The sequence below is a fragment of the Rhinoraja longicauda genome, chromosome 3, assembly GCF_053455715.1.
Source record: "Rhinoraja longicauda isolate Sanriku21f chromosome 3, sRhiLon1.1, whole genome shotgun sequence".
Taxonomy (NCBI): Eukaryota; Metazoa; Chordata; class Chondrichthyes; order Rajiformes; family Arhynchobatidae; genus Rhinoraja; species Rhinoraja longicauda.
In genome coordinates, this window is record NC_135955.1 from 69,752,764 (window position 1) to 69,771,852 (window position 19,089).

Consider the following 19,089-nt stretch of genomic DNA (forward strand, 5'->3'; position numbering starts at 1 on the left):
AGGCAGGCTTGCGCGGCTGACGGGCAGGGCAAGTGAAAAGGGGATTTATTCAACTTTAAAAAGTGAAAAATGTTTAAAATATAACAAACATTTGAACCTCAGGACAATGGTGAGTAAGGTGGGCCTAAAATTGTCACGCTATCGTGTACCGTTTTGGCTGTATTTCGAAAACAAATATAAGCACAAACACACATAGCCTAGTCAGTTTCACATGGGCTAGCTAAATATGGCCCACAACTCACATTCACCCCCCACGCCAACACTAATCCTGCAGACAAACTTGGTATTACAACAAACCTCGAGACTATTGCACCAGAAATCGCCACTGTGCCCCTTATGTGGAGTATGTTGCATATCAAAGTTCCAATGAATTTAATTGGATTTTTAAAATGCAAGGACAGGAGAAAGGTTAAGGTGACAACACTTCATATTTATGTTTCGAGAGGAGAAAGAGGTCTACCTCAACATGCTCCTGGGCTCCAACTGCCCATCACATTCTCCCTCCTCCCCTTCATCTGGTTTCACCTAACCCCTCTGTTTCATCCCCTCCAAAATGCTGGCCCACTTCCCTCTACACACTCAGTCCTAATTTAGAATCGCGATCTGAAATGTCGACTATCCCTTTGCCTCCACCACCTTGATCCTTGGAGTTCTGACTGCAATTTATCTTTTCAGATTTGTCAATAAAATCTTCTGTTGACTGCATGATCACACTTTTTTTTGAACATGCATGTTTCTTATTTTCTCTCTCTTTTTCTATTTATGTGGAATATTTTCCAACTTCCTACTGCAATGACTCCAGAATAAGGATAATTATGATAACCTTAAAGCATCCACCAAAATCTTCTGCACATCCCAGCGATGTTGAATTTAAATTCCCCCTATTCTCCTGGAATTTCTCTTTGGTAATATTAAGGCGTATTTTCTCAATGATACAAAAATAGCAGCTTTAATGAGGAAGACCAAAATACAATACTTAATATCATAGCTATTTCCCACTATATCCTTTGTCTATATCGCTAAGGGATCTGCATCTACCATTGGCACCCTCATTTCTTCTTTAAGATAATTGTAGATAGCTCTTAATTGTATCTTAAATTTCATTCTAGCTCATTCGCTTATTGCATCTTCTTCCTCCATCAATTTTATAGTCATCCCTTGCTAGTTTATAAAGCTTAGAAGCTTTATAAAGCTTAGATAAAGCTTTATAAAGCTTAGATAAAGCTTTATAAAGCTTAGATAAAGATTTAGAAAACAAAAAAATAAGTGAAGGAGTAGGGCATATGGCCCTTCGCGCTGATCATCTAAAATCAGTACCATGTTCCTGCTTTTTCCCCATATACCTTGATTTCTTTAGCCCGAAGAGCTAAATCTAACTCTCTCTTGAAAACATCCAATGAATTGGCCTCCACTGCTTTCTGTGGCAGGGAATTCAACAAGTTCACAACTCTCTGGGTGAAAAAGTTTTTCCTCATCTCAGTCTTAAATGGCCTACCACTTATTCTTAAATTGTGACCGCTGGTTCTGGACTCCCCCAACATCAGGAACATTTTTCCTGCATCTAGCCTGTCCAATCCTGTCCAATCTTTTAAGAATGTTATATGTTTCTATAAAACCCCTCCCATCCTTCTAAATTCCAATGAATACAAGCGCAGTCGACCCATTCTTTCATTATATGTCAGTCCCGCCATCCCAGGAATTAACCTGGTGAACCTACTCTGCATTCCTTCAATGGCAACAATGTCCTTCCTCAAATTAAGAGACCAAAATTGCACACAATACTCCAGGTGCGGTCTCACCAGGGCCCTGTACAATTGCAGTAGGATCTCCTTGCTCCTAAACTCAAATCCTCTCGCCACGAAGGCCAACATGCCTTTAGCTTTCTTCACTGCCTGCTGTACCTGTATGCTTACTTTCAGTGACTGGTGTACGAGCACACCCAAGTCTCGTTGCACCTCCCCTTTTCCTAATCTGATACCATTCAGATAATCTGCCTTCCTGTTCTTGCCACCAAAGTGGATAACCTCACATTTATCCACATTATACTGCATCTGCCATGCATCTGCCCACTCACCCAATCTGTCCAAGTCACCCTGCAGCCTCATAGAATCCTCATCACAGCTCACACTGCCACCCAGCTTCATGTCATCCGCAAACATGGAGATGTCATGTTTACTAATTTTGGCAAAATTATGAACCTTTTCATTTATTTTAATATTGGTACTAATTGAATTTAATAAATTTTATTAGCCATATATGTATACATACAAGGAATTTGCCTTGGTGCTTTGCTCGCAAGTAACAAAACGATACCCAGTAGACAATTAAAAATAAAACATTATAATTTAAACATGTGAAGAATGAAATAAAATACCAGAGCACAAGGAGGCTACAGACTTTTGGCTTTTGAGTAGTACTGCTCGTGGAAAAAAAGCTGATTTTATGTCTGGCTGTGGCGGATTTAACAGTCCGGAGTCGCCTTCCAGAGGGAAGTGCTTCAAAGAGTTTGCGGCCATGGTGAGAGGGGTCAGAGATGATCTTACCTGCTCTCTTCCTGGCCCTTGCAGTGCACAGTTCGTCGATGGGGGGAAGATTGCAGTCAACAACCTTCTCGGCTGATCGAATGATGCACTGCAGCCTCCGGATGTCATGCTTGGTGGCTGAGCCAAACCAGACCATGATGGAGAAGGTGAGGACAGACTCTATGATGGCAGTATAAAACTGGGCCGTCATTGCCTGTGGCAGATTGTGTTTCCTCAGCTGCCGCAGGTCCTCTGTTGGGCCTTTTTGACTGTGGAGTCGATGGTAGCCTCCCATTTAAGGTCCCTGGACATGATGGTTCCAAGGAACTTATATGACTCCACAGATGTGACTGTGGTGTTGTTGATTGCGAGTGGGAGGAGGGGAGGGGAAGCTCTCCTCAAGTCTACAATCAATTCCACTGTCTTAAGAGCATTGAGCTCCAGGTTGTTGCGATGACACCAGGACCCCAGCTGTGTCACTTCCTGTCTGTAGGCAGATTCCTCCCCATCCTGGATCAGTCCAATCAGGGTTGTGTCGTCTGCAAACTTGAGAAGATTGACAGAGGAGTCTGTGGAGGTGCAGTCGTTGGTGTAGAGAGAGTAAAGGATCCACTGACAGAGGGGTACAGGCACAGTCAACTGGGAGAGTTTGGAGTGTAGTAGCTCTGGCACAATGGTGTTGAATGCAGAGCTAAAGTTAACAAACAAAATTCTTTGCCTAGGTCCCCTGGTGGTCTAATTGCTGGCGGATGAAGTGCAGGCCTAGGTTGACTGCGTCATCCTCTGATCTATTTGCCTAGAATGCAAACTGCAGGAGGTCCAGCAGAGGGTTTGTGATATTTTTCAGGTGGGCAAGCACAAGTCTTTCAAGGGTCTTCATGATTAGAGGTCAGTGTGACAGGTCTGTAGTCATGAAGACCTCTGATCGTTGGCTTTTTGGGTACGGGAACAATAGTGGAGACTTTGAAGCAGGCAGGGACAGTGCAGGTTTGCAGAGACCGATTGAAAATGTCTGTGTAGACTGGTGCCAGTTGTTCAGCACAGAGCTTGAGGGTAGAGGGGGAAACATTGTCCAGTCCTGGAGATTTCCTGCTTTTCTGTCTCCTGAATAGCTTTTCCATCTCCTCAATGGCTATTGTTAGTGATGGAGAAGTGGCCAGACTGATGTTGGGCAGCAAGGAGGGGGTGGGGGGGAAGGGGCCAGTCTTTGCAGACTGGAGTCAGGCTGTAAGTGGGTGTGAAGTGGTGATTAGGGAGGAGTGGGTGGGGATGGGTCCAGTCTTTGCAGACTGGAGTCAGGCTGTAAGTAGGTGTGAAGTGGTGGTTGGGGAGGCGTGGGTGGGGGAGGGAGGGAGGGGTTACGTTTCTGTCTATCGAACCTGCAGTTCAACTCGCTCACGTCGTTGGTCAGCTGACATTTGTCCAAGGAGGTGGTTTTCTTCTTGCAAGTCCATCCACACTGAAGAAGAGTCATTAGCCAAAGAGAGCCAATGATCAATCAACCTTAGAAATTGCAGTATTTAGTAATCCTATGAGAAAGACTGAATCAGACAACAGTAAGCTTGCATCTTTAAAACACATTATTGGTATTTCAATATACATCACCTTATTGTTGTTCCCTGCAGCCTGTCAATCTTCTTATTTAGCTCTGCGATTATACTGTGAAGTTCAGTGATGCGTTCTTCATAGCGTAATGTTGTCCTTTCCTGCGAATCTTCATGTTCGCTCATCAGATGAGATTGTTCACACTGAATAGACAATTATCACGGTGAGAAAAAAAGCGCATCAAGTTTGCACTTTACTAATACACTAAATAAGGCTAATTTTTCAACCGACAGATCTTGAAGCATAGCTACTTTAACCCACAATCAGAAAACAATTTTATCAAAGAACGAGTTTAGGGATAAAACAGGCCCTTCAGCCTACCAAGTACACGCCGACTATTGATCACCCGTTCACATTAGTTAGCACACTTTCACATGACCCAAACAGTCTTTCCAGGTGAGACAGAGGTTCACCTGCACCTTCTCCAACCTCATCTATTGCATCCGCTGCTACAGATGTTTACTTATTTACATCGGCGAAACCAAACACAGGCTCGGCGATCGCTTCGCTCAACACCTGCGCTCAGTCCGCATTAACCAATCGGATCTCCCGGTGGCTGAGCACTTCAACTCCCCCTCCCATTCCCACTCTGACCTTTCTGTCATGGGCCTCCTCCAGTGCCACAGTGAGTCCCACTGGAAATTGGAGGAACAGCACCTCATATTTCACCTGGGCAGCTTGCAGCCCAGTGGTATGAACATTGACTTCTCCAACTTTAGATAGTTCCTCTGTCCCTCTCTCCCCCTCCCCCTTCCCAGATCTCCCACTGTCTTCCTGTCTCCACCTATATCCTTCCTTTGTCCCGCCCCCCTGACATCAGTCTGAAGGGTCTCAACCCGAAACGTCGCCCATTTCTTCTGTCCTGAGATGCTGCCTGACCTGCTGAGTTACTCCAGCATTTTGTGAATAAATACCTTCGATTTGTACCAGCATCTGCAGTTATTTTCTTACACTTTCACATCCACTCTCCACACCAGAGGCAATTTACAGAGGCCAATTAACCTACAAACCTGCATGTCTTTGGGATGTTGGAGGAAACCGGAAAAACGAAGGGAGAATGTGCAAACACCACACAGTTAGCACCCGAGGTCAAGATCGAACACGGGTCTCTGGCACTGTGAGGTAAAAGAGTAATATTTTTAATAATGTTCTACTGCTGTGCCACTGTGCCAAATTGGTTGAGAAGTTCCATAACTTAAAAAAAACTCCTGTAATTCAGATTCATAATTTGCCTTAGTTTTGAGTATGTAATCCTACAGCCCCATTTTAAAGTGATTTCTCATTAGCTGCTGATTGAACATTGTCATCCGAAATACCTAATTAAGAACTTCTGTTACATTATAAGAATAATTTCATACAATAGAGTACTTTTGGGTAACATTCAAAGTTAAAGGTAATTTTATAAATAAATAAAAAATCACTCAACTTGCTTTAGAGTAGTGCTTCAACCAGATTGCCAAATAAATCTATGATGTTTCCACATAAAACAAAATACCTTACACTTGTAAAACAACAAAAAAGCTTCTCATTGTATCTCAGTGCACATGACAATAAACTAAACTAAAACAAACTTCAATGTCATGCTCAGTATCAAGTGGCAAAATATCCAATTGAAAAGTGCAAAAGCACCAAGTGCTAGAAGAACTCAGCGGGTCAGTCAGCATCTGGGGAGGGAATGGACAAACGATGTTTCGGGTCGGGCCCTTTCTTCAGGCCGATTGGAGTAGGGGGAAGAAATCTGAAAAAGTGGCCCCGCCCCCACCTCTTATCCATAACTCACACCCATATTTTGAAAAAATGGCAGAATATAAAATTGGCATAATCTGTTGCTCTGCATGATTGCTGTCCTAAACATTACTTGACAGCTAGAGGCCCGATAAAGTGAACGAAACATGAAAACTAGCCTATGGTGCTTATAAATGAAATAAATTTTACCAGCAGGAAGTGGTGCAATTAATTTGAAAACCAAATCTGTGCAGAGGTATTTTTCAGAATAGCTGCATCATCAAGTTTCAAGTTTTTCCAAAGTGCACTGAAGGTTTTGCTATATGCAGGCAACAGTATGGAATAATAGGAGGCTGTGTGTACATACTTTAACCAATGATCATCAATCTAACCCTCATTTCAAGCACCACAATAACTGGTGACCTGCGAAGCAATAAAGAACTTTGTTTAACCTTGCACTGGGAGCAACCAGTGCATTCACTATGTATTCTGAAGGACGGGATAAAGGAAGGATCTGTAAGTGGTGAAACATGAGGCAGAATTCAGGGAGCCAAATCTGAGGGAATTGGGGTTCGGAGTCAGAAATTATTGGACATCTATCAACTTGCCAGAGGGTGCAGGGATGATTTTGAGGTTACGGACTATCCTACTCACACAGATGTCTGAGTAAAGACTTTAACGGGCCAGGTGACATAAGAAAACAGATGAGTTTATCCAAGCAAATGCTAAATGAATTTTAAAATGTGCCAGATAATCTGCCCCTTGTCAAGAACTCTGGAAGAATTCAGCATTAATTTGTACAAGCCTTCATACAGATTATTAGAATTAATCACATCCAAAAGAAGAAAGCTATTGCATTATGCATCTTCTGATAAATAGGCTACAAATTCTTAAGGTCTAAGTGCTGTCTGCTTGTAATCTGAGATAATTGTCTTCAGGGCTGTCATTGCCACTGTTCTCGGGTCATCATGGTAGTTTATCAATTGCTCCCCAACAAATCAGCAAAACCAAAATGCTACTGTGAGAAAATGACACCGGCTCCATTGATCATTAATCTGTTTTAATGTCAGGTGACAGCATTCTTGCCACAATTCCTGCCAGTCACCGACTGTTGTCTGAAATAAAAGTAGAAAATACTGGAAATACCAGGTAGTATCTATGGTGAGAGCGACAAAGCTGATTAAAATTAGAAATGAAGCAAAATTTAAATTAAAGCAAAAAAGAGGGACAGATAGAACAAATGGGAATGTGTTTGATAGGGTGGAGGTGAGAAGAGACTGATGGCATAGAGTGGTGGTGCTTGCTACAAGGAGGACTAAATATTTCTTGAGGTGATGTAAAATGGAGATAAGTAAAATCTGACATACTTGGAGGGGAGAAACTGAATGAAAGTGTCAACCCCAGTATCCTTGCCAATATTCATCCCCCAATCACTAACACACAAGTTTACTGTAACACAATTATGTTCATAAGATCATCTTTTACTGAAATTTGTTCTAACATTTCACATATAATAATGTGAAAACTTCAAAGTACTTCAACAATTGTCAGGCATTTAGTACAGGACAATGTTGCAGGTCGTAAAGCTCCCGCCTCACCAATGTCTGGCACTGTGTGAAACTTGCATGTTACCCTGTGACTATGTGGGTTTCTTCTGGGTGCTCTGGCTTCCTACCATATTCCCAAAACATGCAGGTTGCTATCTTATTTGACCACTGTAAATTGCCTTGTGTTGGGGAATTAAGGAGAGTGGGGGGATTAAGGGGAATATGGAGAGAAGTTACAGTGAAAATTAATTGGGGGGGGGGGGAGGGAAATGGGATTGATTTGTGAGCCAGCATAGACTAGGACATGAAACGGCCAGCTTTATTGTAATGATCATGGACATAATAAAGCCACAAAAGCATAATATAATGTAACCCTAACTTTCCATTGTAGATCATGGGTGTACAAATTCCAGGTCAAGAAGCCATCTTTGATTTGTTAAGTTATGCCAAATAAAGGTGGCACAGCAGACTAATTACTTGATTGCTTCTGTCAGGAATATCAACATTCATCTACATGATGTACAGCGTGAAATCGAACACCAGCTGCACACTGACAGCGAAATGCCTTTCAATTTATATAAGTGATCAAACTTGATTCTCGTGGGAAATCTCCATTTAAAATTTATTTAGTTTAGTTTAGAGATAAGAGGTGGAAACAGACTCGTCGGCCGAACGTGTCCACGCCAACCAGCAATCACCTATGTACTAACACTATCCGACATACTAGGAACAATTTTTTTTAGCAGAAGCCAATTAACCTGCAAACCTGCACTTCTTTGGAATGTAGGAGGAAACTGGAGCATCCAGAGAAAACCTACTTGGTCACAGGGAGAACGTGCAAACTCCATACAGACAGCACCCGTAGTCAGGATCGAACCCAGGTCTCTAGCGTTGTGACACAGCAACTCTACTGCTGCACCGCGGTGCCGCCATCTTATGTTCAAGATAGTAGGTTTGTGCAAATTTTAAACAAGCAGCATTCACGTATGCAAAAATATTTCATGTTGAATCTTAATCTGTTTTCTCTGCACATTCCAAGCAGTTGGTCATATGCACAAACTTCTCACAATTTCCTGCACATATCTTTCATATATGTAGGCCAACATCTCAAGTATCATTTCCTACGAATAAATCATATATTGCCCAATCCAAACCAATATGCCACATTAAGACACTATATACTATCGAATTTGTAACTATTTTCATTTCCATAATCATATTTCATAATATTAATTGCATCAAACAGCCAAGGCATGTTGGATCTCCAGGTTGCTAACCATTGTAACTCCCCTTTTCATACCAAGCTTTCTGTCCTTGGCCTCCTCCATTCCCAGAGTGAGGCCACACGCAAACTGGTGGAACAGCACTTCATATTCTGCTTGGATAGCTCACAACCCAATGGTATGAACATTGAATTCTACAATTTCAAGCAATATGCCCCATCCTCTCTTTCTTTCCTATGCTCCCAAACCCTACCACGGTGCACTTCCATTTCTATCACCATCTTCCCACTCCCTACATTATGCTGATCCTTTGCCCTCCTTTGTATATTCATTTCCCATTCCCAAGACCCCCCCCCCATTTTCCACTTATCGCTACTTTTTCCCCTCCCTCCTCTTTCCATCCACCCACATTCCTCTCTCTGGCTTTACATTTCATTCCTCCTCTCTTGAACTAACACCTTTTTGTTTCCTTTTGACCTCTAGCCTTTGTCACTTACTCCATCCAACTGCAAATCAAATCCCTCTCACCTATATTCACCTATCACTTGCCAGAATTTGCCCTTGCTCTTTTTTCCACCTTTCTCCATCCCTACTGCAATTAGTCAGAAGGGGCCCGACCCAAAACATAACCTGTCCATTCCCTGACCTGCTGAGTTCCTCCACCACTTAGTTTTGCTCAAGATTCCAGTATCTGCAGTTTGTCTCTCCAGCTAAATATCTTCACATTTTATATGTATTATTGGCACGGTAGCTTGCTGAATAGTTTGTGCTGTTAATTATTAATAGCAACTCAATTTTGCTTTTAGCTTACCTGGGATTTAGCCAGCTTTTTTTCTAACAAGTCCTTCTCTCGTTCTGTATGCTGGAGTCTTTTATTGAGATCAACTATGTCCGTCTTTAATGATGCCAGAGCTGCTAAATGTAGCTGGTGAAAGAGAAAGCAGCTTTATCAAGGAACAAATGAAAGTCAAAGAAACCCAGATGCTAAAAATCTGTATTAAAGACAGAAATTGCTCTAAACACACAGGTCAGGCAACATATATAAAAGTAGAAAGAGCTAACATGAATTTAACTGAAGACACTAGAAATTGCAGATACTGGAATCTTGAGCAAAAAGACAGACAGGTTGGTATGGGATTGGGAAGGGGAATTGAAGTGGCTAACAACGGGGAGCTTCAGCTGGCCCAGGCAGACAGAGCGCAAGCATTCAGCAAAGCAGATAATTAGTCTATCCTATGGACCAGTTTTCAGGCACTTCAATTCCCTTGCCCAAACCAACCCATCTGTCCTCAGCCTCCATTGCCAGAGCAAGGGCTACAGGCAAACCTCTGTCTCACCATTCAGCTCCTTTCCACTCCTTCTACTCCTCTATGTAACCTGTCGCCTTCTATGCCTTGGAGACTTAGGTGCTCTTCTAAATACAGCTGAAATGTTGTAAGAATCTCAGCCTCTTCCACCACCCTCTCTGTTCAGGATTGCAGCCAACCCAGTGGGTGAAAATAATTCTCCCACATACTTCCTCTGGACCTTGTATCGTAAACCCCCGTTTGAGACAGGATGAAAATACTTCAAACAATTTTAAACCAGGCAAGTTAACGAACGTTTGTGCAAATGTTCCCAAATAATTTACAAATACAGCATACAATTTTTCATCACGCAAATACCGTCGACAAGCCTTTACATTTAAAGTCAGAAAGAATTTAAAAATTCAGGATATGGAGCTTCCACTTGCTCAGAATCAGATCAAACCATTACTGTGGATTTTAATTGGAGAACATAAGTAAAACTTCAATTTTAATTGACTTAATCAACAGATCTAATTAATAGAATGGTACATTATGTTTATAGCTCTATGGTTCACCGCTTAAATTAAAAAAGCTTTCCTTTTTATGTTTGTTTTCAATGGCGAGAACCACATACACTGACTGGTACTATTTGCCCTGTGAAGATACAGAAGCATCAACCGTGAACTATTGTATATCTTGAGCTGACAGCATGTAGACAAATGAGCCATCGATAAATTCTATGGTATCCTCTGAATTGTTTTTTAAATTATGAAACATGGCTGATAAACCTGGAACACATTAACTTACCAGGCATAGAAGTATATATCAATGCATAATTGATAAGAGAATTGCTGAGATAAAAACTGATTATTCTAAGTGTTGTTCCACAATATTGACATAACTGCCAACTTAATTAATTTTTGAGTAACGCTGTTAGTTTTTTGGACAGAAAGTGCAGAAGTGCACAATGTTTTGAATGTTAATTATCCGTGGTGTTAGTGCAGTTTACAAGTCAGAAATGTGAACATCATGGAATAATGTGGGAGATACCAGCAATCTCGTCGGTCTCCCAAACGCTACATAAGTCGGGCATTCGTAAGCAGGCGAGTACTTATAATTAGGTGAAGTAAGTTAGAATTTGAGGATAACTGAACCATTACCATTTTAATGTGATACATTCTGTGCTTAGTTTTATACTTGTAGTGGAGATTGTAATGTCAACTAATACTAGTAATAATGCTACAGTGTCGTTACAAGACGAAGGTACAAATATGGAATGACAAATCAAAATGATTATAATCAGTAAGTATCTTTACAGTGAAGCATCCCAAGGTTCATCACAGGAGCAGTGCAAACCAAAATTTTAGAGAACCACAATAAAGCATGTGTTGATCTATTTGCAGTGTTTCTTATTTTGTTTCAGATTGCTAGCATCTATATCTATCCTTTGATAACCTACAGCCACAAACGATATCAAATAACTGGAATTGAACTGATATTGAGGCAGTGAATAGGGGTTAGCTACTCTTAGGACAGTCCTAAAAATGTGATTCTAGGATTTTAGCAAAAAACTTTAACACACAACAAATTTACCAGCAATGCATTTGGTGGGTTGGGAAGAAGAGCGGGAGTGATGACGGAAACAGAAATTCTCTGATCCACTATCACCCTAGAATGTTAACCGTATGTTTGGCAGAAATGTTAAAATCAAATCAGAGGGCTGAATGCAAAATATGACTCAGTAGCATACTTGTGGATTGGACCATCCATGTCTAGCAGCATTTGTAACTTCTTGGGATTTCAAAAAAAAATTATGTTTTGCAATTATCTGGTGTATCCATTTCTCCTCTCTCATATAGCTTAACTGGAGGTTCCAAAATGTAACTTATCTGCATTTCATTTCAAACCCAGAACAAATATCTCAGGAGGACAGTTGTTCTGAAATAATAAGAAAAGCAATGGACAAAATCTACCTTCTCAAATTTATCCAACACAAACTGCTGATGAAAAGACACAAATCTGTGGGGGGGTTTTCTACAGATATTTTTACAGTAATTTTATAACAAACACAAGTTCTTCTTCAAATAATTAAAATTACCAGAACATTTAATCAACAAAGCTGATTGACTGAATCATGTGCATTGATGTGCACTTGCACTGACCTCTCTCAAAAGTTACTTGAACTTCAGTTCAGACACGGCTTTGGGCAAAGAATTGGGCCACAACCCAAAAGCTGGGAAAAGCTAATGGTCAATGTTAAAATTAAGAAAGGTATGAGAAATTTCTTAAGACAACCCATTGGCAAATGTCCAATTGCAGTAGCATGCACAATTTTGAGTTTATAAAACACATTGCAGACTTGAAGTTTTAATGAGAATTTTTTTTAAAAGGCCAAGAGAATTATTTTCCGAAAGAACTGAACAAGTTGTGTAAATGAGCAATCGTAGAGCTGTTAGATTTTGGCTATTACAAACAATACAAGCTATGATAGAGAAGTATAACACGTTTTACAGTGCACCACTTACTGACATCTGTTAACGCCCATAGTAAGGATTGAAGCTGGGTATCTGGCGCTGTAAAGCAGCAACTCCATCGCTGGGCCATTGTGCTGCCCGTGATCAGTTGTGCGCACAATTCCCAAAATGCTCTTCCACTAAAACACCAGTCATCTGGCCAGGTTCCTTTCCCAATACAAGGATCAAAATAGCCCCTCCGCAAGTTGAACTATCTCAGATACACTGCACAAATTCGACCCCGTCTAAGCTTTTTGTAGTGAGGAAATTCCAGTCAATATTGCGGAAGTTAAAGTCACCGACTATGACAATCCTGCTTTGGCACCTTTGGGTAACAGAGTCATAGAGTTATTGAGTGATACAGTGTGGAAACAGGCCCTTCGGTCCAACTTGCCCACACCGGCCAACATGACCCAGCTACTCTAGCCCCACCTGCCCGCATTTGATCCATATCCCTCCAAACCTGTCCTACCCATGTACCTGTCTAACTGTTTCTTAAATGTTGGGATAGTTCCTGCCTCAACTACCTCTTCTGGCAGCTTGTTCCATACACCCACCACCCTTTGTGTGAAAAAGGTGCCCCTCAGATTCCTATTAAATTTTTTCCCCTTCACCTTAAACCTGTGTCCTCTGGTCCTTGACTCACCTACTTTGGGCAAGATACTATGCGCCTACCCGATCTATTTCTCTCATGATTTTATATACCTCTGTAAGATCACCCCTCATCCTTCTGCACTCCAAGGAATAGTCCCAGCCTACTTAACCTATCCCAAAAGGTCAGACCCTCTAGTCTGGCAACAACCTTTTAAATCTTCTCTACCCTTTCCAGTATGACGTATTTCCCATAGCATGCTGCCCAGAACTGAACACAATACTCTAAATACAGCCTCTCCAATGTCTTATACAACTGCAACATGACCTCCTAACTTCTGTACTCAATGCTCTGACTAATGAAGGCCAATGTGCCAAAAGCCTTTTTGACCACCCGATCTACCTGCAACTCCACCTTCAAGGAACCATGTGCCTGCACTCCCCTGCGTCCCTCTGCTCTGCAACATTCCCCAGACCCCTACCATTTGTTGTGTAGATCCTGCCCATGTTAGACTTCCCAAAATGTGACATTTCACGTTTCTCTGTATTAAATTCCATCAACCATTCCTCAGCCTACCTGGCCAATCGATCAAGATCCTGCTGCAATTTTTTACAAACATCTTCACTATCTGCAAAACCACCCACTTTTGCATTATCTGCAAACTTGCTAATCTTGCCATGTATGTTTTCATCCAAATCATTGATAGAAATGACAAACAGTAACGGGTCCAGAACCAAACCCCGAGGCACCACTAGTCATTGGCCTCCAGTCCAAGAAGCAACCTTCCACCATCACCCTCTGCTTCCTTCCATGAAGCCAATTTTCGAACCCATTCCTTCTCTCCAGAGATGCTGCCTGACCCGCTGAGTTACTCCAGCATTTTGTGTCTACTTTCAATTTGTGTCTACTGATTGAGCTATCTCTCCTTGGATCCCATGCGATCTAACTTTCCAGAAGTGGCTACCATCCTCTATATGTAATCTGCTCTTCAGCTTGCTATTGGGGGCCTATAGAACCATGCCATTAGAATACTTGCACCTTTCTTATTTCTAAGCTCTACCCAGACAACTTCAGCGGACAAACCCTCTTTCCACGATCTGTCTACATATCTATTCCTCTGTCTCCCGCTGACTATAATCATTTATAATCTCATTTGAGTATTTGCATCTTTCTTATATTTGAGCTCTACCTATATTGCCTCAGTGGATGAATCTTCTAGTATGCCTTCCGAGTGCCACTGTGTCATTCTCTGATTAATAATGTAACTCCTCCACCTCTTTTCCCTTCCTAAAACATCAAAACTCTGGAAGGTTAAGCTGCCCGTCTTGTCCCTTTCACTTCCATGTTTCTGTGATGGTCATAACATCATAGCTCCATGCACTCATCCAAGTTTATCATTTAAATAAACAGACTTGAGCCCACCAGTGTCACCACATTTATTAACCTCTCTATCAGTCTAACCAATGATTTGTACAAACACTTGAACTCAGTGCAAGTCAATGAAACTAAGCGTATAAGACAACGTCTTCACTACCCTATTTACCAATGTTGCCACATTAAGGAACTATGTTCTTGTACCCAGAGGTGTCTCTGTTCAACAACACTTCCCAAGGCCCTGCCATTCACTGTGCACGCCCTGCCGTGGTTTGATTACACAAAATGGAACATCTTGCACATGTCAGAGAAATTCTATCCGCCATTCTTTAGCCCATTTTGTCAGTTAATCAATATCCTTTTGTAACCATAGACAACATTCCTTACTGTGCACATTGCCACCAATCTTGGAATGATCTGCAAATGTATTAATCATGCCACCCACATTGTCATCCAAATCATTAATATACATGACACAACAGGAGATCAAGCTCCGATCCTGCGGCACACCACGACCACAAGCCTCCAATCTGAAAAATTGATTCTTCCAGCAGTTTATTTTTACCTTCATATCACAGTTCCACTATAATTGGCCTCCTGCTAATTTCTTCCATTGCTATTGCAATTTATTTTCCATCTTAGCGTTGTCTTGGAACACAAGCACATAACCACTAAGAATACACATTAAAGATTTGCTTCACTCTCAGAGATATTCTGCTCGTCCTATGCATCCCTCTCCCTCCCTGTGCAATTTAATAGCACCAGTTTACCAATGAGGGGAGTTTTGATCTAAAATGTTACCAGTTTCCCTTTCCACAAATGATGCTTATCCTACTGATTCCAGCAATTTTGTTTTTTTTAACCAAAAATGAGGGTAAATGCAAAATGCCATTCTTAAATCTTGCTTCTGACACACTCATTACAGGTCATTATACCTAAAAGTTCGCTATCTAATCTTTCCTCAACGCTGAGCAGCAACATCACTTGTTCCAGCCACACTACACTAGCTCTCCCAGGAAGCCATTGCACATTGCTGTGGCTCACTCCACATCACGCCATTCAGTGATAGGATCACCACTACCATTCCATTGCTGTGGGAGCATCAGCAGTGTGTGAGGCCCTCAAACAGGTGCCCAGGACAGCAATGCATGACAGGAAGGACACAGACGCATACCAGGTTCCCAGCATTGCAGCGCCATCAATAATGCATCTTGTCTGCTTTCCAAACTAGTTGCTGCCCCTGCACGAGTCGTGAGAATCAAGCACTAGAACAGCCAGATCCCTCTGCATTCTCTCACGATTTTATTTTGTTAAAGAAAAATGTTCCTGTCAAAATTGACTATTTTGTATTTTCTTTGCCCTATAGACAAACATATCTATTTCCCTTTGTAGCATCCTTATGTTCTCCAGAAATCTTACTTTCCTCTCTATCTTGGCATTGCTGTGCCAAGTTCACACTACCATTACATATATTTCTGACAACTGGTGTAATGTATACTGAGCTTTACTCAAATTCTTAATTACAGTAAATTAAAATCACTTACAGCTTTCTTGTTGTACAACACATGAAGACATGAGGAGATCAATCTCAATTAGGCTTCCTACTTCCCTTTGCTCTTCTAATGCTGCCCCTCTGAGTATTAGATAACCATTTATGAGGTGTTTGCGCAGTAATCAGCCAGAACCAGTCCTCAGGTGTCACTGTTCTCATGTGTCTGAGAGTTCTGTAAGTTGTTAAAACCAGTTTCCGGAACTCATCTTCCAGCTTCACTGTTCTCCTTCAGTGAGATAGCATCACTTTAATATTGTAGTCTAGTCCAACCTATTTTGTTCATCATCATCTTGCTGCAGCTGGACTTTTTATTGTTACACTACAACCTCCATTTTCCACTTCACCATTTGTGTCACGTCCTATTTACTGGTATTAGGCCAATCTGACGTAGAAGAGCACAGAACTGATTGTAATAAAAAGGAACTGCAGATGCTGGTTTATACCATAGAAATTTCCAGAGATGCTGCCTGACCCGCTGAGTTACTCCAGCAATTTGTGTCTATCTTTAGAATAGAACTGATGGTTCCTTACAACTTGGGACATGGGTCTGTATACGAAATCTCACCACATATATATTTTACTGTCTTCTACCTCACAACAACTAGTGCTTCTTCCTGCCGTTAAGCCCTTGAATGACAGAGGAGATGTTTCATAGTTTCTTATCTGACTGCATCCAGACGGCCACAGTCCGGCTGTTTTCAATTTATCAGGCCTCCAGGACTATGAATCCCAGCAAAACTAGGCAATTCCCAAAAGACAACAAGAAGAATTAGGAGAATGTTACATTGTAGCATTGTTCCTTTATTTCATGAAGGTCTGGTTTAGTCTGTAGTTAGACACAAAATGCTGGAGTAACTTAGCAGGACAGGCAGCATCTCTGGAGAGAAGGAATGGGTGAGGTTTTGGGTTGAGACATTCTTCAGACTGATGTCAGGGGAGTGGGCAGTACATAGATAAGGAAGTGTATCGATAAGGAAGTAAGGTGTGAAAACAGGACAAAGGGAATAAGGATCATGGAAAATGTAGAATAGATCATTGTCAGTTGGGAGAAGGTAACAACAAAGCAAACAGAGATAAATGTAGTCGGAGACAGTAAGACTGGTCGGAAAACTAGGAAGGGGAGGAGATGGAGAGAGAGGGAAAGCAAGGGCTACTTGAAGTTAGAGAAGTCAATGTGCATACCGCTGGGGTGTAAGCTGCCGAAGCAAAATATGAGGTGCTGTTCCTCCAATATGCGCTGGGCTTCACTCTGACAAAGGAGGAGGCCCAGGACAGAAAGATCAGTGTGGGAATGGGAGAGGGAGTTAAAATGTTGAGCAACCGGGAGACTAGGTAAGTTTAGGTGGACTGAGGGGAGTTTTTAATTCCTCCAAGTCTGTAGATATATCTATTTCAGTTTAAATGCCACAATGACTTCTCAAGTCAAGGAACAGTACAGCACAAGAACAGGATCTTCGGCCCATAATGTCTGTGCTGAATATGATGCCAAGATCATCTCTTAACTGCCTTTATATAATCGAAATCCCTCCATTCCTTGCATATCCATATGCCTATCCAAAAGTCTCCAAAATGCTTATCTTATCTGCCTCAAACATCACCACCACTGTGTAAAAATAAAAATTGCTCCGCACATCTCATTTAAATTTTGCTCCTCTCACTTAATTTTTCCACTCTGTCTACCCTATTTATGTCTCTCATAATTTTATAAACTTCAAACAGGTTTCTCCGCAACCTCTGAAACCTCTTTTCAACCGCATTCCAGAAAAAACAATCCAAGTCAGTCCAGCCCTGTAACTAATATCCCCTAATCCAGGCATCATTCTGGTAAGCCTCTTGTGTTCCCTTTCCAAAGCCTCCATATCCTTCCTGTAACATGGCAATCAGACCTGCACGCAATACACACGGTTATGGGAGATTTCAATATGCAGGTAGACTGGGAAAATCAGGTTGGTTCTGGACCTCAAGAAAGGAAGTTTGTAGAGTGCCTCCAAGATGGATTCTTAGAGCAGCTTGTACCAGAGCCTACCAGAGAGAAGGCAATTCCGGATTTAGTGTTGTCAAATGAACCAGATTTAATAAGAGAACTCAAGGTAAAGGAACCGATAGCAGGTAGTGACCATATGATAAGTTTTAATCTGCAATTTGAGAGGGAGAAGGTTAAATCAGAAGTGTCAGTGTTGCAGTTGAACAAAGGGGACAATGAAGGTATGAGAGAGGAGCTGGCAAAGGTCGACTGGAAAAGGATCCCAGCAGAAATGACGGTGGAACAGCAAAGGTAGGAATTTCTGGGCATAATCCAGAAGATGCAGGATCACTCATTCCAAAGAGGAAGAAAGATTTTAAGGGGTGTAAGAGGCAACAGTGGCTGACAAGGGGAAGTTAAAGGATGGAATAAAACTAAAAGAAAAGGTGTAACGGGAAGCCAGAGGATTGGGAAACTTTCAAAGGACAACTGAAGGTACCAAAATGGGCAATACGGACTGAAAAGATGAAGTACTAGGGTAAACTGGCCAAGAACATAAAGAAGGATAGTAAAAGTTTATTTTAGGTATGTTAAGAGAAAAAGATTAGTAAAGACAAATATGGGTCCCTTGATGGCAGAAACAGGTGAAATTAATATGGGGAACAAGGAAATGGCAGAAGAGTTGAACATGTACTTTGGTTCTGTCTTCACTAAGGAAGACACAAACAATCTCCCAGATGTACCAAAGGTCAGAGGATCTGAAAGAAATTTGCATTAGGCAAGAAATAGTATTGGGTAGACTGATGGGATTGAAGGCTGATAAATTCCCATGGCATGATGGTCTGCATCCCAAGGTACTCAAGGAGGTGGCTCTACAAATCGAGGACACATTGGTGATCATTTTCTAATGTTCTATAGATTCAGGATCAGTTCCTGTGGATTGGAGGGTAGCTAATGTTATCCCACTTTTCAAGAAAGGAGTGAGAGAGAAAACAGAGAATTATAGACCAGTTAGCCTGACATCGGTGGTGGGGAAGATGTTGGAGTCAATTATTAAAGTAGTAATAACGTGACATTTGAATAGCAGTAAAAGGATTGGTCAAAGTCAGCATGGATTTATGAAGGGGAAATCCTTTTTGACTAATCTTCTAGAATTTTTTGAGGATGTGACAAGTAAAATGGATGAA

General features: G+C 41.5%; 1 protein-coding gene across 1 annotated transcript in view; it reads right to left on the reverse strand.

Moving 5' to 3' along the window:
• mcc (MCC regulator of WNT signaling pathway) overlaps positions 1–19,089 on the reverse strand; it is a 128,450-nt gene that overhangs the window by 60,822 nt on the left and 48,539 nt on the right. The window contains exons 4-5 of the mRNA XM_078396341.1: positions 9,434–9,547; positions 4,128–4,270 (exon numbers count right to left, since the gene is read on the reverse strand). Coding sequence (XP_078252467.1) covers positions 4,128–4,270; positions 9,434–9,547 — 257 coding nt within the window. The remainder of the gene's footprint in view (positions 1–4,127; positions 4,271–9,433; positions 9,548–19,089) is intronic.